This window comes from Mus musculus, chromosome 11 (genome assembly GCF_000001635.26).
Source record: "Mus musculus strain C57BL/6J chromosome 11, GRCm38.p6 C57BL/6J".
Classification (NCBI taxonomy): domain Eukaryota; kingdom Metazoa; phylum Chordata; class Mammalia; order Rodentia; family Muridae; genus Mus; species Mus musculus.
In genome coordinates, this window is record NC_000077.6 from 4,928,868 (window position 1) to 4,949,307 (window position 20,440).

At 49.7% G+C, this 20,440-nt stretch overlaps 2 protein-coding genes and 1 long non-coding RNA gene across 9 annotated transcripts in view; 2 read left to right on the plus strand and 1 right to left on the minus strand.

The window, feature by feature from the left end:
- The first annotated feature begins 4,974 nt into the window (after positions 1-4,974).
- On the plus strand, positions 4,975-14,370 carry Gm35321. 2 transcript variants are annotated; one of them, XR_872231.3, is made up of 2 exons: positions 4,975-8,254; positions 12,726-14,370. It is a non-coding gene; the product is annotated as a predicted gene, 35321 (long non-coding RNA). The 2 variants fall into 2 exon arrangements; XR_381020.2 differs by having other exon boundaries at positions 7,227-8,254; positions 13,684-14,370.
- Positions 9,887-19,197, minus strand: Nefh (neurofilament, heavy polypeptide). The gene is made up of 4 exons (NM_010904.3): positions 18,191-19,197; positions 16,244-16,443; positions 14,984-15,108; positions 9,887-12,548 (listed from the first exon to the last, which is right to left on the minus strand). Exons 1-4 carry the CDS (start codon positions 19,065-19,067, stop codon positions 10,478-10,480), a joined length of 3,273 nt encoding a protein of 1,090 aa, NP_035034.2. The 5' UTR covers positions 19,068-19,197; the 3' UTR covers positions 9,887-10,477.
- The window catches only part of Ap1b1 (adaptor protein complex AP-1, beta 1 subunit), a 95,475-nt gene continuing 93,487 nt past the window's right edge, over positions 18,453-20,440 (plus strand). For 4 of the 6 annotated variants that reach the window (XM_030245485.1, XM_030245486.1, XM_030245488.1 and 1 more), the window contains exon 1: positions 18,462-19,078. The gene's annotated coding sequence lies outside the window, so the exon portion shown is untranslated. Of the gene's footprint in view, positions 19,079-20,440 lie in introns of all 6 variants that reach the window. The other 2 variants (XM_030245487.1, NM_001243043.1) reach the window with 2 other exon arrangements.

Here is a 20,440-nt window from a genome sequence, read left to right on the forward strand (position 1 = left end):
CTCTGTTTGTAGCTCCTTGGGCAGTCTGGAAGAGCAGGTGGGACCATGGTAGCATGAAGAATTTCTGGATGCTGTTTTTAAGGGTGGCCGATAATGTAGGCTGTAGCCTGCTCATTCACATTCTTCCGAACAAAAGCATTGCCAGGCCTATCACAGCAATAGCCCAGTTCCTGGTACCAACTTCTGTCTTAGTTATGGTTTTACTGCTGTGAACAGACTCCATACCAAGGTAATTCTTATAAGGACAATACTTAATTGGGGTTTACAGGTTCAGAGGTTCAGCCCATTATCATCAAGGCAGGAACATGGCAACATCCAGGCAGGCATTGTGCAGGAGCTGAGAGGTCTACTTCTTCATCTGAAGGCTGCTAGCAGAATACTGGCTTCTAGGCAGCTAGGATGAGGGTCTTAAAGTCCACACCCACAATGACACACCTACTTCAACAGGGCCACACCTTCTAATAGTGCCACTGCCTGGGCCGAAGCATAGACAAACCACCACAGAAGGTAAGCACATTAGGGTTCCCTTTTGGATAGGAGAGTGAGACCTTAACACTTGAGGGTCTTTGAGACAGTGACTTGATACGCGCCTTTACTCCCAGGACTTCAGGGGACAGGCAGATCTCTGTGAGTTCACAAAAAGAAGAGCCCCCCCTGTCCCAAGGATCCTTGGACGTTTGTCTGGAAAATCTGCTCTCTGACCCCAACCAGTATTAAATTCACAATTTGGCTTAAGTGAAAGATAAGGCTGAGAACATTGCTCAGTGTGGAGCACATGCAGGTGGTGTCGTTCCTCAGCACTAACAAATAATGAGAGAACCAAGATACAAAGTGCAAAATATTTCACAATTATTGAAGGGCACTTTGGAGCATGCCTTTAATCCTAGCACTCGGGAGGCAAAGGCAGGTAGATCTCTGTGAGTTCAAGGCCAGCATGGACTAAATAGTGAGTTCTAGGACAGCCAGGGTTATGTAGAGAGATGCTGTCTCAAAAATCAGAAAAGTAAGAATTAGTCTGTGTCTGCAGACTAGGGATATATCTCTGTTGCTAGAGTGTTTGCCTAGAATTCATGAAGCTGTGGGTTTGATTTCCTACACTACCTAAAACAGCCTTAGTGCTGCATGCATATAATCCCAGCATGAGGTAGAGTCAGGAGGATCACAAATTCAATATCACCTTCTGCTGCGCAGGAGGTTTGAGGGGAGCTTATCTCAGCAATAAATAATAAGTCTATTATGGAAGTATAGTCTAGTTTGCTAACTATATAACTTTTATTATAGTTCCGGGGAAGCTGTTTCAAGCTTATTCTCCCTGTAGAACGTTGCAAGAGCACTTTGCAAACACATCTATGGTGGTTTCAATAGGAATGTGCTTCCCATAGACTCCCGTTTGAATGCCTGAGGCAGGGTGTGTGTGGCCTTGTTGGAGGAAGTGTGTCACTGGGGAGGCAGGCTTGGAGGCCTCATGTAAACTCAAACTAGGCCTAGTGTAACACTCTCCTGTTAGCGAATTAAGATGTGGAACTCTCAGCTCCTTCACCAGTACCATGTCTGCTGCATGGCATGCCTCTCCCCAGGATGCTAATAAGCTAAACCTCGAAACTAAGTCAGCCCCAATTAAATGTTTCCCTTTTAAGAGTTGTCTCAGCCATGGTGTCTCTTCACAGACTAAGACATCTACTCTATAAGTAGATGACCCGTGACAGCATGGGCCTCTCACATGGAAACTGCCTTTTCTGTCCTTTCAGCTGAGCATCTTAAAGATGAGGATTTGGGGGAAGATGAGGCTGTGAAGATGAGATGGCTCAGGGGTTAAGAGCCAGCATCCATGTCGGGTGGCTTACAACACCCCTAACTCAGCCTCAGGGATCCAATGCACCTGGCCCCTCCATAGCGCCCGCATTCATGCATATACCACCACTTACACACTTGACTTTAAACAATGCTTGCTAAGAGATGCTGGTAAACACCAGTACCTGCCTAAGTAAAGTCCCACGGGAGGAGAATTGTACCTTAGGGTAGCCTTAAATGTCCATATCTCACCCCACACTGCCCCATTCCTCTGGCTCACAGAGGCAGGCTCTCTTCAACCAGAGGCCCTCAAACTACACAGGAGTTACCTCCCCATAAGCTGATCCCAAGCTTACACCAAGTCTTCCAACTCAGTTGACCTAAGATGGGCCAAGGAAGTATATTTTTTAACAATCTCCCAAATGCATTTTGCCCTAGCTCTTTGAAGGCATTGAATTGTTTGTCCCTTCTCATCCCTCATTTTTCTTGGTGACACAGAGCACAGGAGAGCCAGCTCCTTCTCTGCTGTCTTACGAAGCCTGAGCATCTAAGCACTTTTTTTTTCCCCATGCACACAGAAAAATCTTGTCTTTTTTCCTGACCTAGTTGTCTGGGACTTTGTCCCTGCTAGCATCTTCTTAGTCTGGCTACTTTCAGGCCTGTGTTTCACTGCCTGTGCTGAATAAGATTAAAGCAGGCTAAAAATAGTTCCTTTAATGGCCCCTGGTCTTGGCTGGCACAGAGCCAAACTGACTTAGCTCAAAAGCTCACCTCTAGAAAGAAGCAGGGACTGTTGCACTGCTGGGAGAGGCTCTGCTTGCTAGGTACAGCTTGTCCCCATCAGAAGAGGGTTTTTCCTTTCAAAGAGCAAGCAGAACAAAAGAAGCTTTGGCCTTATGGAGAAAGGTAGTAACATAAATGAGAAACAAAAGACAGTGCAGACCCTTTGGGATGCTTAGCGGAGCCATCCATGCCTAGGGTGGGAAGATAGGGGAAAGACCTCACAGCTGCTTCTACCGGAACTGTCTATAATCTCTGAGCTAGGGCACATCCCAAGATGCAGCCCCTGCCAGCACTTGCCCTGAACCAGAAAACCCCATTCGCGTTCCTTGACTTTATTTATTTCGGTACTGGGGATCCAACACAGGGCAGCATGCTTGCTCCGCAAGGACCGCTGAGATGCAGCCCCTGGCCCGTCAGCCTTAGGATGTTTATTGCTGTGTTGAGATACGACAACCAAAAGCAAGTTATGGAGGAAAGGCTTATTTGTCTCACACACACTTCCACATCTCTGTGCATCATCAAAGGAAGTCAGAGCAGCAAATCAAACAGGGTAGGAACCTAGAGGTAGGAGCTGATATAGAAGCCATGGCGTGTGCTGTGTGTGTGTGTGTGTCTGTGTGTGTCTGTGTGTGTCTGTGTGTGTCTGTGTGTGTGTGTTGCTGCTCACTGGCTCCCTCCTCATGGCTTACTCAGCCTGCGTTCTTATAGAACCCAGGACCGTCAACCCACGATGGGCCGAACATACCCTTTAGTGAGATCAATCACTAAGAAAACGCCTTACAGGCTTTCCCATCTACAGCGCCAATCTTCTGGAAGCATTTTCTCAACTGAAGCTCCCTCATCTAGCCCATGTCAAGTTGACATAAAAAGTCAGCCAGGGCACCATGCTTGTCTTTCTAAAACCTAACCTCCATATCCTTGATCTCTCTTCTTGCTATGGTTGAAAATGAGCCTGAACTGCTGAGCCTCCCACCTCTGCCTCCGAAGTCCTGTGATTGTAGGTGTTCACCACCATACCTAGCTTCTCCCTCACTCTCTTCACAGCTCACACTCTGCTGTTTTCTCTACCATCTAAATGACCTGTGTTGGTTCAAGGGCATTCTCACTGAGCATGCTGATGGAACAAACCCCTCTCCAGAGAAGGGTGCGGTCACCACACTCCACGGGAACTCTCTCCCTGTCTGCACCCTAACTGCTCAGCAGCCTTTGACCAGAGCAGACATGAAGCCTTTTCTTTAGGTAAGGCCCTGAACGTATCACAATCTCACGTTTCTGGCCTATTTAATTGCAGCTGCTGCCAGGATGCATAGACTCTCTATTTGGCATGGTTGGGGTGGGTTGAGAAGTCTCAATATATAGGCCTTACTGGCCTTGAACCAGACATTCTCCTGCCTTTGTCTGCTGGGACTCCTCACAGTACACTGTACACTACATCCAGCTCTGCTCCCTTCATTTTTACAGTAGAGGAATCTGGCTCAGGATGCAATGACCAACCATGTTCCTGTGTCTCTGGAGCTGCCCCAGGTTATAACTGAGAGGTCTGTCTGCATCTAAGGCTTACACAGTAGCTGTCGGCTAAAGCCTATATGGGATAGCACTTTTTCTGGGCTGCCATCCATTTCAGCAACATTATTGTTCATGTCTGTATACTCAGAGAAGCCTGGTCACAAGGAACTGCATTTTAGTGTCCTAGTGACCCACTGGATCCTTTTCCACCTGTGAGCAGCTGCTTCAACCTGGACAGGTTGTTTGACTAGTCCTTGGTATTGGGATGAATCTTTTCCAAATGGGACTGGATAGAATGGGATTAAGAACCCACTCTTGGGGACCACCAAAATAGATCAATGGGTAAAGGGGTCCCAGGAACCCATGCAAAGGTGGAAGGAGAAAACCAACTCCACAAAGTTTCCTGTGACCTCCCCATGCCTGGAAACCCATGCACCAAGCATACACACAAGGACTAGGTGGCTCAGGGGTTAAAGATGTCTGGTGCACAAGTCTAGTGACCTAAATGTTGATCCCTAGGATGCATGTGGTGGAAGGAGAAAACTGACTGCCATAGGTTGTCGATAGACACAAGCACTGCAACACACATGGGCCTGCACATGTACACACACACACACACACACACACACACACACCATAATAAGTAAATATATGTAACTGTGGTGGTTTGAATAGGTATGGCCCCCATAGACTCACGAGTTTGAATGCTTGGCCCACAGGAAATGGCACTATTAGGAGGTGTGGCCTTGTTGGAGGAAGTGTGTCACTGTGGGGTGGGCTTTGAGGTTTCCTATGCTTAAGCTCTGCCCAGTGTGGAATTTTGAGTCTCCTTCTGGCTGCCTTTGGTCAAGATGTAGAACTCCCAGCTCCTTCTCCAGCATCATGTCCGCTGCCATGCTTCCCACCATGATGATAATGGACTAAGCCTCTGAAATGGTAACCTTGCCCCAATAAATGTTTGCTTTTATAAGGTTTGCTTTGGTCACTGTTGTCTCTTCATAGTTTGTTTGTTGAGACAGGTCCCACCCTGTAGTCCTGATGGCTTGGAACTGGTCCACCCAGACGCTCCAGGGCTCCACCCAGACACTCCAGGGCTTCACATCTTGAGATGCTTAACCTCACTGCTCTTTTTTTTTTTTTTTAGATTTATTTATTTTATGTATGTGAGTACACTGTAGCTGTCTTCAGACACACCAAAAGAGGGCATCGGATCCCATTACACATGGTTGTGATCTACCATGTGGTTGCTGGGAATTGAACTCAGGGCCTCTGGAAGAGCAGTCAGTGCTCTTAACCACCGAGCCATCTCTCCAGCCCCAGCAATAAAATTTTAATTACTCTTGTTGAATTTGTGCATGTGCGTGCATGCATGCGCGCGTGTGTGTTTTTATGTTTGTAAGTAGGAGAACAACTTTTTTTAATTTAAAAAATGTTTTTCATTAATTAATTTATTTATTTATTCCCTTTACATCCTGATCACCCGTTCTACATCACATCTTCTTCAGTGGCAGGCAAGAATCAGAGACAGCCTCTGCTCCAGTTGTTCAGGACCCACATGAAGACCAAGCTGCACATCTGCTACAGATGAGTAGGGGCCCTGTGTGCTCTTTGGTTGGTGGTTCAGTCCCTGTGAGCCCTATGGGGAGGACCAGCTTTTGAGACTTGGTTCTTTCCCTCCACCTCATGGTCCCTGGGTCACTTGGGTCATCAGGCTTGGCTGTGAGTGCCTTCAAGCACTAGGCCATGTCCCTGGCCTGGGCATGGGAATTTTGATAGGGATCATGGTGACTTGGTAATCTGCCCTTAGCAGGATTGCTGTTCAAACAAAGCAAAGAGTAGGGTGCGGTGGTGCACACTGGAATCCCAGCACTTGGGGAACAGAGGCCAGGAAGCAGGTGTCAGTTTTGTAAATGCAGTGTGAGACCAAAGTGTCCTCTGTGAGACCCTGTCTCAAAAAAAAAAACAAAAACAAAAACAAAAAAACCAAGGTTAAGTATTGCAACCCACAAATACAAGGTGCCCGAACTTCAATTCATGTGGATTTTCTTTTTGGAGACTGACACTGTGTAGACCAGACTGGCTCACACATTGATCTGCTTGCCTCTGCAAGTGGATCTTTTAATGCTATTTATTATACATTATTTTTTAGCTTCTCCATTCAGCCAGATGTGGTGGCCCAGCCCTTTAGCCTCAGCACTCAGGAGGTAGAGGCACCAGACCTCTTTGAGTTCAAGGCCAACCTGGTTTCCATAGCAGGTTCCAAGCCAGCTTGGGTTACTGGTGAGACCCTATCTAAAAAAAACAAACAACAACAAACAAACAAAACTAGATCTCTGTTCAGATTGCTTACTGCTAGTGTCCTATGTGTTCACTGTGCCACATTCATCACTAGTGTCAAGAGACACAAAATTGACTCAATTATTCTGCTGTTTTTTTTTTTTTTTTCAGACAGAATCTCACTTTTTCCAGGATGGCTGTCTCTGACTTTTATTTTTAATTATTTGATTATTTAATTTTATGTGTATGAATGTTCTATGTGCATATATGTCTGTGCACATGTCTGTCTAGTACCTGTGGACTACCTGATTACCCGGGACTGTAGCTATACAGACAGTTAAAAGCCCCCTTGTGGGTGCTGGGAATCAAACCTGAGCTCTTGGTCACAGCAACAAGTACTCTTTTTTTTTTTTTTAAGATTTATTTATTGTATTATATGAGTGCACTGCAGCTGTCTTCAGACACACCAGGAAAGAGCATCAGATTCCATTACAGATGGTTGTGAGCCACTATGTGGGTGCTGGGAATCGAACTCAGGACCTCTGGAAGAGAACTCAGTTCTCTTAACCACTGAGCCATCTCTCCAGCCCATCCAGCTTGTTTGTAGTGCGAAGATGACCTTGACCTTCTAATACTCTGACCCCCACCTCTCGAATGTTGAGAGTACAGGTGTACGCCACACACCCAGTTTATATATGTGGGTTTTTTGTGTGTTGATCTGTACCCTGAAGCTTTACTGAATATGACTTTTTTTTTTTTTGAGATAGGGTTTCTCTGTATAGCCCTGGCTGTCCTGGAACTCACTTTGTAGACCAGGCTGGCCTCGAACTCAGAAATCTGCCTGCCTCCGCCTCCCAAGTGCTGGGATCAAAGGCGTGCGCCACCACTCCTGGCATCTGAAAATGACTTTTATTAGCTCCAGTAATTTTTTTTTTTACTTCTAGAGTCAAATCCTAGCTCTTTCCCTTACCTGTGGTGCCACAATCTTCTGGAAATATCCCTCACATCCTAAGACTGGAACTTTGGCAGCATCTCACAAAATACAGCGTTGGGGTCACTTAAGCCTGCTCTTGGTTAATGTGGATTTTTTCTCAGTTAAATGGCTTTTGTTTCCTTCCGTAGTACAACCCAGATGCATTAATAGTGACTCAGAGTTAATCACTGATTAATTCATTTAATCTGTAAACCAAACAGCTTTGGGTTCCCACTCCACTTCCTCAATCTTAACCCATCTTGAAAAATAGAACTAAGGATATAGTTTGGTTGATCGAGAGCACAGGCCCTGGATCTGATCCTTGGGACTACATAAACCAGGGTTGGTGGGACACACGTGTAACCTCAGCCCTTGGAAAGTTAAGGAAGAAAGGTCAGAAGCTGTGGCATTCTCTACAACGATATAATGTTAGAAGCTAGCCTGGACTACACAAGGCTCTGTCTCAAAAGAAAGATGCCCAGGTAGACTACAGATTACATGTTACATTTCTATAATATAGTTATCTCTTAACATGCTGGGTCATCTTTATAAGCAATTTGGAGTATTCAAATGGCTGACATTTCTAGGCAAGCCAGATGGGGAGAGCCAGGTGTGGTGGCTCATGCCTGCAATCGTGGTACTCGGGACTCTGAGGCAAGAGAATTACAAGAAAGGACTGGCTTTGCTTTTCTGCCTTCCAGATCCTCACTTTATGTTCAGATGTGGCTATGTGCGAGGGCGTATGGATGTCTGACCCAGGTGAGACAGATCAGGTTTGCAGCCATTGATTGATTACGTTGATAACTAAGTGATTCTTTTCCAGGGGCTGAGGTGCAAGCCTACGGTGCAGCCCTCAGGAGGTGGAAGCAGGGAGAGCAGGGAGAGCAGGAGTTCAAGGTCATCTCGGAACAAGTCAAGTAAGAGGTAATCTCGTGTTAGACACGAGTCTGTGTCAAACACACACTTCTTTATTTAAAGGTGACCGCCCTAACCTGTCTTGGCATTCTTTTAATACTTCAATCTTTGTGACAGATGGAGAACAGAATTTTGGGGTATGGAGATAGAGGCGCTTGCTCACTCCCTGACGTGTCACTATTCTGCCATTCTGTCACTAGCACAAGCATAAATTACTTTTTTTTCTTTTTTGTGATACCGTTGCTCTATGCAGCCCTGACTGTCTTGGAACTTCTCTATAGACCAGGCTGGCCTCAAATCCAGAGATTCAGAGATCTGCCTCCCAAGTTCTGGTATTCAAGGTGTGCACCACCACCGCTCAGCCAAAACTCCCCTTTCAGTCACTGCATTATTTAGAGCTCTCCTTGTTGTAAATCAGTGTTATAACCCGAAGAGTTTGGTAAAGAAGGGGATTTATCACTTTGAGGAACGGCCAAAAGCCGTGGGTTGGATCATCAGGATGCTCACCATAGCTCTCTAGGTATCTTGTTCCTATTCATCTCACCATGTCTCAGACTGTCTTACTATAGGTCTGGAAACATGGCTGCCCATGGCTCCTGACTCGAATCCCCCTACCAGTCACTCTGGTCCCAAGTTTAAAATCCCAGAAAAGAGCATCCTTAGCTAACTGGCCATTCTGGCCAATCCTCTGACCAGAAGTAGGAAGATTAGACAGGATAGCTGCTGAGAGCCACCCGTGGGGGGAGGAGCAGAGAGGCAATTCCTGGGAGGGGCGTTGAGCACACAGAATGGGCCACTGGCAGTGCCACCACACAAGCAAGGACCTAAACAGTCAGGGTGTCATGGAAACCTGTAAGAGGGCCATAGAGCTTTCAAAACCACTTCCAGAGCTAGGCATAGTGGCATGTGCATGTAACTCCAGATACTTGGGTGATAGAGACAGGACTATGAGTTCAAGGTCACCCTGTGTATGTAACCAAGACACTGTCTCAAAATAAAAACACAAAAAAGGGGTGGTAGTGGGGTGCATACTGAAAAAAAGAATCCATGCTCAGAGAAGCACAGTGAGTGTAAATTAGGTGACTGTTGACTGGCCATTGTCTTCACAACAGATGAATTATCCACATGTGGCCCCTCATGCACAGGTACTTTCTCATCTAACACGCAGAGTCCATGGGCCGTTCGACATCCTCCCCAGCTCACTGTTCCCAGTATCTCAGCATCAGTGTTCATTAGGGTAAACTGGGATCTGGCCAGGTGTGTGCTTTCCCACATCTCCCTCAGATTGTGATGTCAATGGTGTGCAGTCAGGAGTCTGTGGGTTTTTCTGTTTTTTTTTTTTTTTAATTTATTTAATGTATGAGTGTTCTGCTGCATATACATCTGCCTGCCAGAAGAGGACATCAGATCCCTTTATAGGTGGTTGTGAGCCAAATGTGGTTGCCCGGAACTCAGGACCTCTGGAAGCACAGCCAATGCTCTTAACCACTGAGCCTTCTCACCAGCCCCGTATGTGAGTTTATAAGGCTCCCAGGTGATGCTGATGAAGATGCCCTAGGCCACCAGCACAGATCTGATGTGACGTCTAGACCGCCATCCCTTGCCTTCCCAGAGGAAGAGAACAAGTAAAAACAACCACAGTTTTATTTCAGAAGCACTTGGTTTTATTGCATGGAAGCAATTGAAAGTGGACTTCAGTGGAGAGTACACCCTGGCGTGGTTCAGTGGCCAGCGCCCTGCCTCACCTGCTGCAGCTCTTCCAGGAGCGTGTACTGGGCAAGGGCCTGACCACTCCTTTGGAAAACAAGAAGGCATTCAGGAATAGGTTACAACATTTCAAGCATAATGCGTTTCTAACTGCTCATTCATTATTGCGGTCATCTGTCAGTTGGACATACAGGAAATAAATGCACTTACTTGGAAAGGAGGGGGCAGTTTTTAGACGCGTGTTTTACGCGTAGCGTTCAGCATACATCACGTTCGGCTACAAGAAGCTATCATAATTGTCCATCACCTGGGGAGGGTTTTCGGCGTGGGGGACAAGGCTCAGGGTTATCTTCTCTTGCTAACTTAATCTTAATAGAAATTCCTGTTTGGTGAGGGCAGGCCCACCATCTAAGCAGTGTTTCTTCTTACGGAGGGAAAGGAAGAAATAAAATTTATTACGCCGACCCCTGAGTACTGGGACCGTCCTGAGTTTCTTTGGCTATTCTGGGTGTTTCTCTTGTTCTCTTACTTCTCTCCCTTGGTGGCCTTGTCCTCTGTGGTCTTCTCTGGGGGCTGGCTTTCTTTCTGGTCTGTGCTAGAGGATTTTTCAGCCTTTTCTGTCTTGGGTTTGCTAGGCTCTTTGGAAAGGCTCTTGTCATCCTCCTTGACCTTGGCCTCCATTTTGGGCTTCTCCTCAGGCTTCCTGGACTCTGTGGTCTTCTCCTCCTTGGTGTCTTTCTTCTCTGGTGCCGCTGGCATCTCCTCTTTCTTTGGCTTTTCCGTCTCTGTGGGTTTGCTAGGTTCTTTGGCCTTGGTGTCTTCTGCTTCTGTCTTGGTTGTCTCTGTCTTCTCTTTGGGTTTAGCTTCTTCCTTCACACCCAACTTGGCAGGAGTCTCCTCCTCTGAGGCCACGGCTTTCTTCTTCTCTCCAGCCTCTTCCTTCTTGGCTTCTGCTGTAGAGTCCTTGGGCTTTTCCGTGGGAGTTTCCTTCTTCTCCTCCACCTTGGGCTTCGGGGCCTCCTTGGGAGCTTCGTCTTTCTTACTCTCCTTCGCCTCTGTCTTTGGTGTAGGCAGTGTCTTCTCTTCTTCTACCTTCTTTGGGGGTTCTTTGGCTTTTACCTCCTCCTTCACAGGGGACTTCACCTCTTCCTTCTTGGGAGCCACCTTTTCAGAAGTCTTGGCTTCTTCCTTCTCAGGGGACTTGGCCTTCTCCTTGGCAGGACTTTTCACCTGCTCAGGGGGTCTGATGTCTGTGGGGTGCTTCGCTTCCTCCTGTACTGGAGTCTGGGCTTCCGGAGACTTCACATCTAGAGGCTTGGCCTTCTCAGGAGGCTTTGCTCCTTCCTTCACGGGGCTCTTGGCCTTCTCAGGGGATTTCGCCTCAGCTGGGGGCTTGATATCTTCCTTCACGGGGGACTTGGCCTTCTCAGGAGACTTGGCCTCAGCTGGAGATTTTGCTCCTTCCTTGACGGGGGTCTTGGCCTTCTCTGGAGATTTTACCTCAATTGGTGACTTGGCCTCAGCTGGAGATTTGGCCTCAGCTGGTGACTTGGCCTCACCTGGGGACTTGGCCTCACCTGGGGACTTGACTGCAGCTGGAGACTTGGCCTCAGCTGGTGACTTCACTGCAGCTGGAGACTTGGCCTCACCTGGGGACTTGACCTCAGCTGGAGATTTGGCCTCAGCTGGTGACTTGACCTCAGCTGGAGATTTGGCCTCAGCTGGTGACTTGGGCTCAGCTGGAGACTTGGCCTCACCTGGTGACTTGACCTCAGCTGGAGATTTGGCCTCAGCTGGAGATTTGGCCTCAGCTGGAGATTTGGCTTCAGCTGGAGATTTGGCCTCAGATGGTGACTTGGCCTCACCTGGAGACTTCACTGTAGCTGGAGATTTGGCTTCAGCTGGTGACTTGGCTTCAGCTGGTGACTTGGCCTCAGCTGGAGATTTGGCCTCAGCTGGAGATTTGGCCTCAGCTGGAGATTTGGCTTCAGCTGGAGATTTGGCCTCAGATGGTGACTTGGCCTCACCTGGAGACTTCACTGTAGCTGGAGACTTGGGCTCAGCTGGTGACTTGGCCTCAGCTGGAGACTTGGGCTCAGCTGGAGACTTGGGCTCAGCTGGAGACTTGGCCTCACCTGGGGACTTGGCCTCACCTGGGGACTTGGCCTCACCTGGGGACTTGGCCTCAGCTGGGGACTTGGCCTCACCTGGGGACTTGGCCTCACCTGGGGACTTGGCCTCTTCTTTCACACGAGACTTGGTTTCTTTTTCTGGAGATGCAGCCTCTTCTGCAGGGGGAGATGTAGCTGCTGCTCCTTCCTCTTCTTCTTTTTCTTCTCCCTCTTCTGCTTCTTCTCCTTCCTGACCTTGGGCCTCTTTGTCCTCCTCTTCTGTCACTCCTTCCGTCACCCGGATCTCTTCTGTCTGTCCTTCTACAATCACAGTTTCCTTCTCGGATTTCTCTACTACCTTTATCATCTCTTCGCTTTTGACTTTTATGTGCGTGGATATGGAGGGAATTTTTGGGAGTCCTTCAGTAAGAGAGAAGGGACTCGGACCAAAGCCAATCCGACACTCTTCGCCTTCCAGGAGCTTTCTGTGGAGTGGATAATGGGATACACTGTTACCTCAGAGCTGGACTCCTGGTTGGCTTTCTGAAGCCCTAGTATGTGCAGGGACAGGGTTTGGTGAATGAAGGGTATGACTCAATGGCAGGAATCTCTCTCTCTCCCTTGCTCCCTCCACTTCTCTTCTCTACTGCTCTTTTTTTCAGATTTTTCATTTTCATTCCTAATAGACTTTTGAACTCACTTATTTTTTCTGGTGCTGGGGATGGAGTTATGCTAACAATACCCTGCCCTGAGTCACAGCCTTGGCAGGAAGACTTTGAGAGTTACTTCGGGAACTGTTCCGGTGGCCGCCTACAAAGCCTGACCCTCATGGGGGCTGCACTGCTGCTTAAGGGAGGAACTTTCGCCCTAAAGAGTGGTCCTCCACAGAAGACCCTACACTGACAAAAGTTACACTGCGTGTCTCTCAACTAACACTTAATTCAAGACAGGCATGTTGGCACGAGACTTTAATTCAGCACTTGAGAGACAGAAACAAATGGACCTCTGTAAGTTCGAGGCCAGCCTGTTCTACAAAGCAAGTTCCAGGACAGCCAAGACTATACAGAGAAAGCCTGTCTCAAACAATCCCACCCCCCCAAAAGAAAAACCTATTTCAAGAGAAAGTTGGGGGTCCAGGGTTATAGCTCGGTGGCATATTGCTGGTCCAGTATGTATGAGTCTCTGGGTTTGGAGAGACAGAGAGAATGACTCCTGAATGTTGTATGTAACCTCTACACGTGCACTGCACACACAACAACATAAAATGTAAGCCCTTCCCATGGCTGAAGGGAATGAGGAAGCCCACATTCAGGCTGAGGGGTTTCCTAATGGCTCCTTTTGGAGCCATTCTTTGGGATTTCCCCTCTCACTTAGCTCCTCAAGCTACCCAGACTCTAAAGGCCTCCATTTCTTCATTGGTAAAAGGCTGATCACCAGCATCCTTACCTCAGAGGGCTGCTTCTGTGAGGGGAATGAGTGTTAAGGGCTTGGCGGGAGATGAGGTGGCTGCTTAGTGGATGCATAGGGGCTTCCCCCAGAACAGTGGCTTCCAAATTTAACAGCTTACAAATTATCCTGGATCCTGTTAAACTACAGATCTTAATCTACAGCCTGGGGCAGGGCCCGTGTTTCTATCTCTAGGATCACTGTACTACACTGAGTTACCAAGATTAGAGCAGAGCAGGAGGTGGACAGCCAAGGACACCAACCAGAAGAAGCCTGGGATGTCATCCCTGCTAGGCTGTGATGTCTCATCTTTGGGGACTGGTCGTCTCATGGCTACCATTCAGTGAGCACCAGCAGAACCTGTGTCAGCTGGACACCTCGTAAGCAGGACTGGCTGAGCTCCCACCAACCCATGGTTTGGATGTTGTTTCTGTTGTCTCCATTTACTTCTGCAAGGAATGAAGGCCAAGCAAGCTAAGAAACTCCATAGAGTGGGGCTGTAATAGTGTCTGACTAGCTAAGTGCCTCTTTTCCTCCAAAGCAACTCTCTGACTAGCTGACTTTGGGATAGAGAAGGGTCTTTAAACTGTAAGGCGCCGTCAGAAGGATAAGAAGTCACTCCTGAGTCAATGATTTTGGATGGAGGGAGAGGAGTGTTGTGTATACAAATATATGCAAATGAATTCAACATCACTGACTTATTTTAGGGGGGAGGGGGTTTCGAGACAGGGTTTCTCTGTGTAGCCCTGGCTGTCCTGGAACTCACTTTGAAGACCAGGCTGGCCTCGAAGACATGTTCTTTTAAAACTGTTAAATGGCCAATTTAAGATATAGACTTTATAATACTTTTTTCTTATTTCATTGTGCTCGTGCGCAGGTGTGGGTACATGGGCGCCTCAGTGGGGGAGGGAGGTTATGGACAACTTTCAGGAATCAAAGTTCTCTCTCTACAGGAGATTCTGCTGGTCAAACATGGGCCCTCAGGCTTTTATAGCAAGTGCCTTTACCCACTGAACCATTCTGCTGACCATACATCATTAAAATATATTGTACTATAATTAGTATGGGAGGGACAGCTGAGCTTTTAAGGGTTAAGGCTCACAACTGAAATACTTTGGGCTGGTAAGATGGCTTGGTGAGTAGAGAGGCTTGCTGCACAGGCCTTAATGCCTGAATTCCACCCTCAGAGCCCATGTAAAGGTAGGAGGAGAGAGACTCTACAGAGGTGTCCCTGGTCCATGTCTTTAGCTAGATTGTGATGACACACACCTTTAATCCCAGCACTTGGGATGCAGAGGTAGGTGGGTCTCTGTGATCTAGTAAGATCTGTTTTACAAAATAAAACAAAATAAAAACTAAAAGACCTTCTGTTTCTAAAACGCAGGCAGCCACCCAAACACAATCTGAAACTGAAGGCTTAGTACTTTATGGAGGTCAGGGTTCTACCCTGCCTCGAGCTCCTGGGTCATCTTACCTGTAAGCGGCAATCTCAATGTCCAGGGCCATCTTGACGTTGAGCAGGTCCTGGTACTCTCGGAGCTGTGCAGCCATCTCCCACTTGGTGTTTCTCAGCTCACTGTCCAGCTGCTGAATAGCGTCCTGGGGAAGACAGATCAGACATCAGGAGAGTCATCTGCCAAGCAGTACCTGGCAAGGTAAGCTGGTGCTACCCTGCTCAGCCACCTGGCTGGAGGACAAAGCCCCACCCTGGCAAAGTTTCGATGTGCATGTACAATCATGGAAAAGTCTGGAGCAAAACTCTCAGCCTGAGGAAAGTTCTGGAATGAAATACAACAGACACTGACTCAGTCAGAATGATGGGTGAATTTTTACAGATGTCTTAGAAAATGCTCCCTTAAGGGTTGAGACGTAGCTGGGGTGGTACACTCCACAGGGATACCTGGGGCAAGAGCAGTCTTAGTTACTTTGTTTTCTGTTCTTTCCAAAAGTGCCTGCAAGTGTCAACCCTTGCTATTTGATTCCCTGGCAAGCCAGAGGCTACCCGGAAGCATACTGGATACAGATGAAACTTCTTTTCCCTGGACCACTGCTTAAAGCAGTAGTTCTCCCAGGGGTTTAACAAACCTCTTTCTCCAAAAAATAGTTACATTGTGATTCATAACTAGTAAAATTGCGGTTATGAAATAGTAATGAAAATAATTTTCTGACTGGGGTCACCACAGCATGAGGGCCTGTATGCAAGGACAGCAGTGTCAGGAGGGCTGGGAAGCACTGCCTTAGAGTGAACCATCATACGGCCCTTTACTTACTCCTTAATGTTTCTCCGGCTGCCAGTGTCTCTGTAGTCTCCACATTTACTTGTTTATCAGGTTCTAGGAAAGTGACACTTTTCTCCCCAGACTGACAGAAGAAATCTTCCCAGGCCACACCCACAGACACTGGTGACTAGAATGCCTACTCTAACCGAGATTATGCTGAGCATTTATACTTGAGTAGTAAATTCTTTCTTAGATGCTAGGACGGAGCCCAGGACCTCATGCACTCGACCACTGAGCTCTGTCCCCAAGGTTGTGAGCACTCTAAATCTCTTAGATCTTCACAGATCTGCAAAGCGGAGGTTTATGCTGGTTTTCTTCCGTTCACTCCAGAGAGGGAATTTTAGTTCAGGTAGGCAGAGAACTCTCCAGGTCACACAACAGCAGATGTGAAGTCTGACTCAGAGGCCAGAGTCCTGCTCTAAGAAGGTCAGTCAGTCACCCTCCCCTCTGCTCACCTGGTAGGAGGCAATGTCTGCCTGATGACGGTCCTCTAGCTCAGAGCGCTGCCTCTCCAGTGACTCCTTGGTGCTTTTCAGGGCCTCCAACTCTGTGGTCCTGGCTTGCAGCTGCCGCCGGTACTCAGTTATCTCCTCTTGGGCCGAGCGCATAGCATCTGTGTTCACTTTGGCTGCCTCTGAGAGTCGGTCCAACCTCACTAAGTAGGGAAGGAATCAGGACACAGGGTTAGCAACATATGAACTTGGGTTGCAATCAGAAAAGTGGCATGCATGGGTTGAAGACCTACTGGGTGCTAGGATATTTAATACACCCTTTCCTATGACAGTTAAGTAGTTATGGTCCAAAGCCACACTGCTAGTGAGTGGCAGGATTCAAATTGAGTCTATCTGGCTTCAGAAAACAGACTGTGTCTCCCTCAACTTGATCCATAAACCACTCAGGAGACAGGAAGCCCCCATTGGTGATTCTAGTGCCTGGCAGAGTTCCTTAACAAAGGGTTGGCACACTGCACTGAAGGTTCAGATGGGAAGCTAGCATGAGGCCTAACTCTGAGCTGGGGTATACAGGCTTGGGAAGGAAGTTCATATTCCTCTGACTTCCCCAGGTATGAACACAAGCCGTCAGTTACAATGTAGCCATGGTAACTTCATTGCAGATTTCTACGGAGTCCAAGGTCATAGGAGAGTACAAGGCCCGTCCTGTCCCAGCCTCTGTCCCTTCCTCTTCTGACTCCCTTAACACAGCAGCCCCAGAGCCAGTGGAGTCTCTGCCACCAACTGGCACCTGGTTCTCAGATCTTGTCCAGGCCAGTGGAAATAAGAAATCGGTCTTAATCTCCAGAAAGTGAACATCCTGTATCCAAGAGCTGAGTCCGGGTGGAAAGAAAGAGGCCAGCTGGTGGGAACACATATCCTGGGATGCTCTGCTTGGTGAAGGGCAAACCTAAAAGAAGAGAAGAGGTCCCCTCTGGGAGGAGCCTTGCTGCAGAGATGGGGGAAGGGCACTGCCACCGCAAAGGCGTAGAACATGAAAAGGGAAATTCCAACCATCCAAATCCCAGCATTCCTGGCTTTCCATGCTGTTAGCAAAGGCTTAAAAGCCACTCAAGTTAGGATTCTTGGCTATTATGGATCACAGACACTTTTGAAAAGCGCAGATGCTCTGTACTTGCCTCCAGATTTATAGATGACTACAGGAACGACTACAGCAGATGACTGCAGCTGACACAAAGAAGCCCAGTTACTCTTTGCCCCAATCCCAAAAGAAATGAGAATGAGAGAAAGCCAATGTTGGTCAAGGTCACCCTGCAGCTAAAGGGTAAGGTTTCAGGGCAACTGCAGTCTAGCTGACTCAGAACCCCTGTAAATTTTGGGAAAGAGGAAGGGGATATTAAATAACAGCCATTTACAGCAATGAGGTCCACATGATGGTTCCGTACTGGCTAGAAACGGCATGAAAATGAATGGCTTTCATTTTTACACAGCAATTACTAAAATTCGCGATGTTATGTACTGAGCAAGTAGTGGGACGAAGCCTGGTAGAACGAATACTCCTGTTCCACCCACTGCGCAGGGTGCGCAAGAAAGGGTGGGCAGAGTTGGCATGGCAAGCGGCTGCTGGATACCTGATACGCTGGGTCCAGACGGGGCTTGCTCCATTTCAGATGGGAGATCAGTCTGAATCTGGGGTCTAACAGTGTGTGGGGCACAGGGGTTGGCCCCGGTGTTTAATTACAGACATAAAAAATGTGGAGGGTGGTTTCCTTTTTCTAAAGGAAAATCCAGAGTTGGGGCGCCCCAAGGGAGGGTCTGGGTAAAACCGCTACTTTGTCAGGTGGCATGCACCTCGCAGCGGGTCTAGCTACTTCTGAGAGGAGTCCTCTCGGGCTGCTCACTGCTCCGCCAGGAGGGGGCGACCCCTTCCCACCCCGCGCTCCCGCGCACCTCGGAACCACTCCTCGGACTGCAGCGTGCTCTGCACCGCGTGGCCTTCGAGCTGCGCGCGGATCTCCCGCAGCGCCGACGTCACGTCGCACTTGAGGGCGTCGCGAGCCTCGGCCTGAGCCTGCGCCTGCGCGGCCCCGCAGCCCTGGATCTGACCGAGCAGCTCGCCCACCTCCTCCTGGTGGTGGCGCCGCAGGTAGCCGCACTCCTCCTGCAGCGCCTGCGCCTTCTTCTGCAGCTCCACGCGCGCCGCTTCCGCCTCCTGCGCGAAGCGCGCCAGGGCGCGCGCCGCCGCCTCCGCCTCCTCACGCTGCCGGGCCTCCTCGTCCAGCCGCTGGCGGACGTGAGCGATGTCCTCCAGCAGGTGCTCCTGCTCCAGGCGCAGCTGCCCGCGCGCCGCCCCGAGGCGCAGCACGGCGCCGCGCATCTCGCGCACCTCGCGCTCGTACAGCTCGCCCATGGCGGCGCGGCCGGCTTGCTGCTGCCGCAGCGCCGCCGCCTCGCCCTCCAGGCTGCGGTTGTGCGCCTCGAGCTGCCTCACCTTGTCGATGTAGCCCGCGAAGCGGTCGTTCAGAGCCTGCAGCTGCTCCTTCTCGCTGCGCGCCGCCACCGCCGCCACCACGCAGCCCTCTGGGCCGTTGCTTAGGGTGTCTAGCGAGTCGGTGCTCGAGGCGGCGCCGCGGAAGCGGCTGGGTGAGGCGGACACGGAGCTCACGGACGTCCGCGCCCACGAGTGGAAGCCGCTGGAGGAGCCGGCCGCGGAGCGCGTGCCGCCCGGGCCTGCCTTGCGGCTCAGCGAGTAGTGCAGGCTGCCGCCTCCGTGCAGCGGCGCGAACGGGGCGCCCAGCAGCGCATCGGCGCTGCCGAAGCTCATCATGGCCGGAGCAGGTGCGGCCGCCAGCGGAGCGGGAGTGCGGGGCTGGGACGGGGCAGGCAGCACTGCGGCAGCTCTGGGACTCCGGCTCTTTTATATCCGCGGTGGCCCGGTCCGGCCCCTCGGCAGTGGGGGGCTGGGGAGGAGGGCCCCACCCTCTCCACCTCCTCCCCCGCGGCCCCGGGCCGACCGGCTTCTCCGCAGTGAGAGGGGCGGGGCTGGGGGGGACGACCCAGGAGTGAAGGGGAATCGACGCATCGTCAGTAGAGCCTCCCGAGGTCAGACCAAGGAGTAAAGGACTTCCGGAGCGGACAAGTGCAGACCTCCAGGTGCATGTCGGAAGACCCTATTAGTCAGAATAAGACCCTCAGAATAAGAGAGGGCACTGGAAATAGGGAGAGGATTGCAGAACTGATGGGTCAGGGCGCCTTCGGGTTGAAGCAGTGGGAGACTGCAGTGATTACTATGAGAGGACACCCCCACTTGAGAAGCAGCACAGGGTTGGTTCCCTGATAGTTAGAGAGGACCTTGAGATGAGGAGTGCAGACTGCAGTCACCCACGAAGGGATTCTGTATGGGGTTGCATGATGGATGCTACTGATGATAAATGGGGACCTTCTAGCTGGCGGTGCAGTGTTCCCCAGATACTACAGCGGCCCTGGGCCACCCAAAGGGGCTTAAGGAACTGTACAGCTGGCTTCGGGGTTGGGGTTGGGGTGGGCGTGGAGTTTGAAAGGACCGCAAAGCTACCCTGAGAAGGAGAACACTGCAGACGGAGAAAGGGAGCGCTGGGTGAGAGGAACGTGGTGCTCTCTAAAAATTCCAGTGGCCACGACTGGAAAGTGGAGTCTCCTCTTGCCCGGAAAGGAAAACTGCCTACGAAGAACAGGGGGTCCCTCAGTAGGCAGCAAGAGCCTCAACACCGAAGCCAAGTTCTGCCACAGGGTGGGGTTAGCTTCTGTGCTTCGCTAGCTGAATGACCTTGTACAAATTGTGTTCTCCTATGTTTGGTTTTCCCTTGTGTGCAAGAGACAAGATGCAGCTCCAAGCTCCCATGTGCCCCTAGGAGGTTCGAACTTGGGAAATGTCTGGCTGATTTTGGGGAGGAGAACCCACATATTGCCAGTCGGAATAGTAACCAGTTCCTCTCACCTGAGAACTTTGTCTTTCTCCCTTCCTTGCCCGATTTTTCTGCTTTATCTTGGCATCTCATTCCTTTTCCAGAATAGATGAACCAGTACTGCCGTAAGCATCCCCTTTCATGCTCCGAGGAAGTGGTGGAGTGGTTTTTCAGTACCAAAGTCCACCGACCTCCATCATGAGCCCTACTGAGGCTTCAGGTGAAAGGGCGGGGACGGCGGAGGGGCTTAGACTTG

Excerpts from the sequence above, each read along its gene's own strand:
- Nefh (NM_010904.3), bottom strand. The coding sequence starts at position 19,067 with ATGATGAGCTTCGGCAGCGCCGATGCGCTGCTGGGCGCCCCGTTCGCG. Across the intron at positions 16,444-18,190 it reads GTCCGAGGAGTGGTTCCGAG|TGAGGTTGGACCGACTCTCA; the intron begins GTGCGCGGGAGC and ends TTCCCTACTTAG. Across the intron at positions 15,109-16,243 it reads CAGACATTGCCTCCTACCAG|GACGCTATTCAGCAGCTGGA; the intron begins GTGAGCAGAGGG and ends TGTCTTCCCCAG.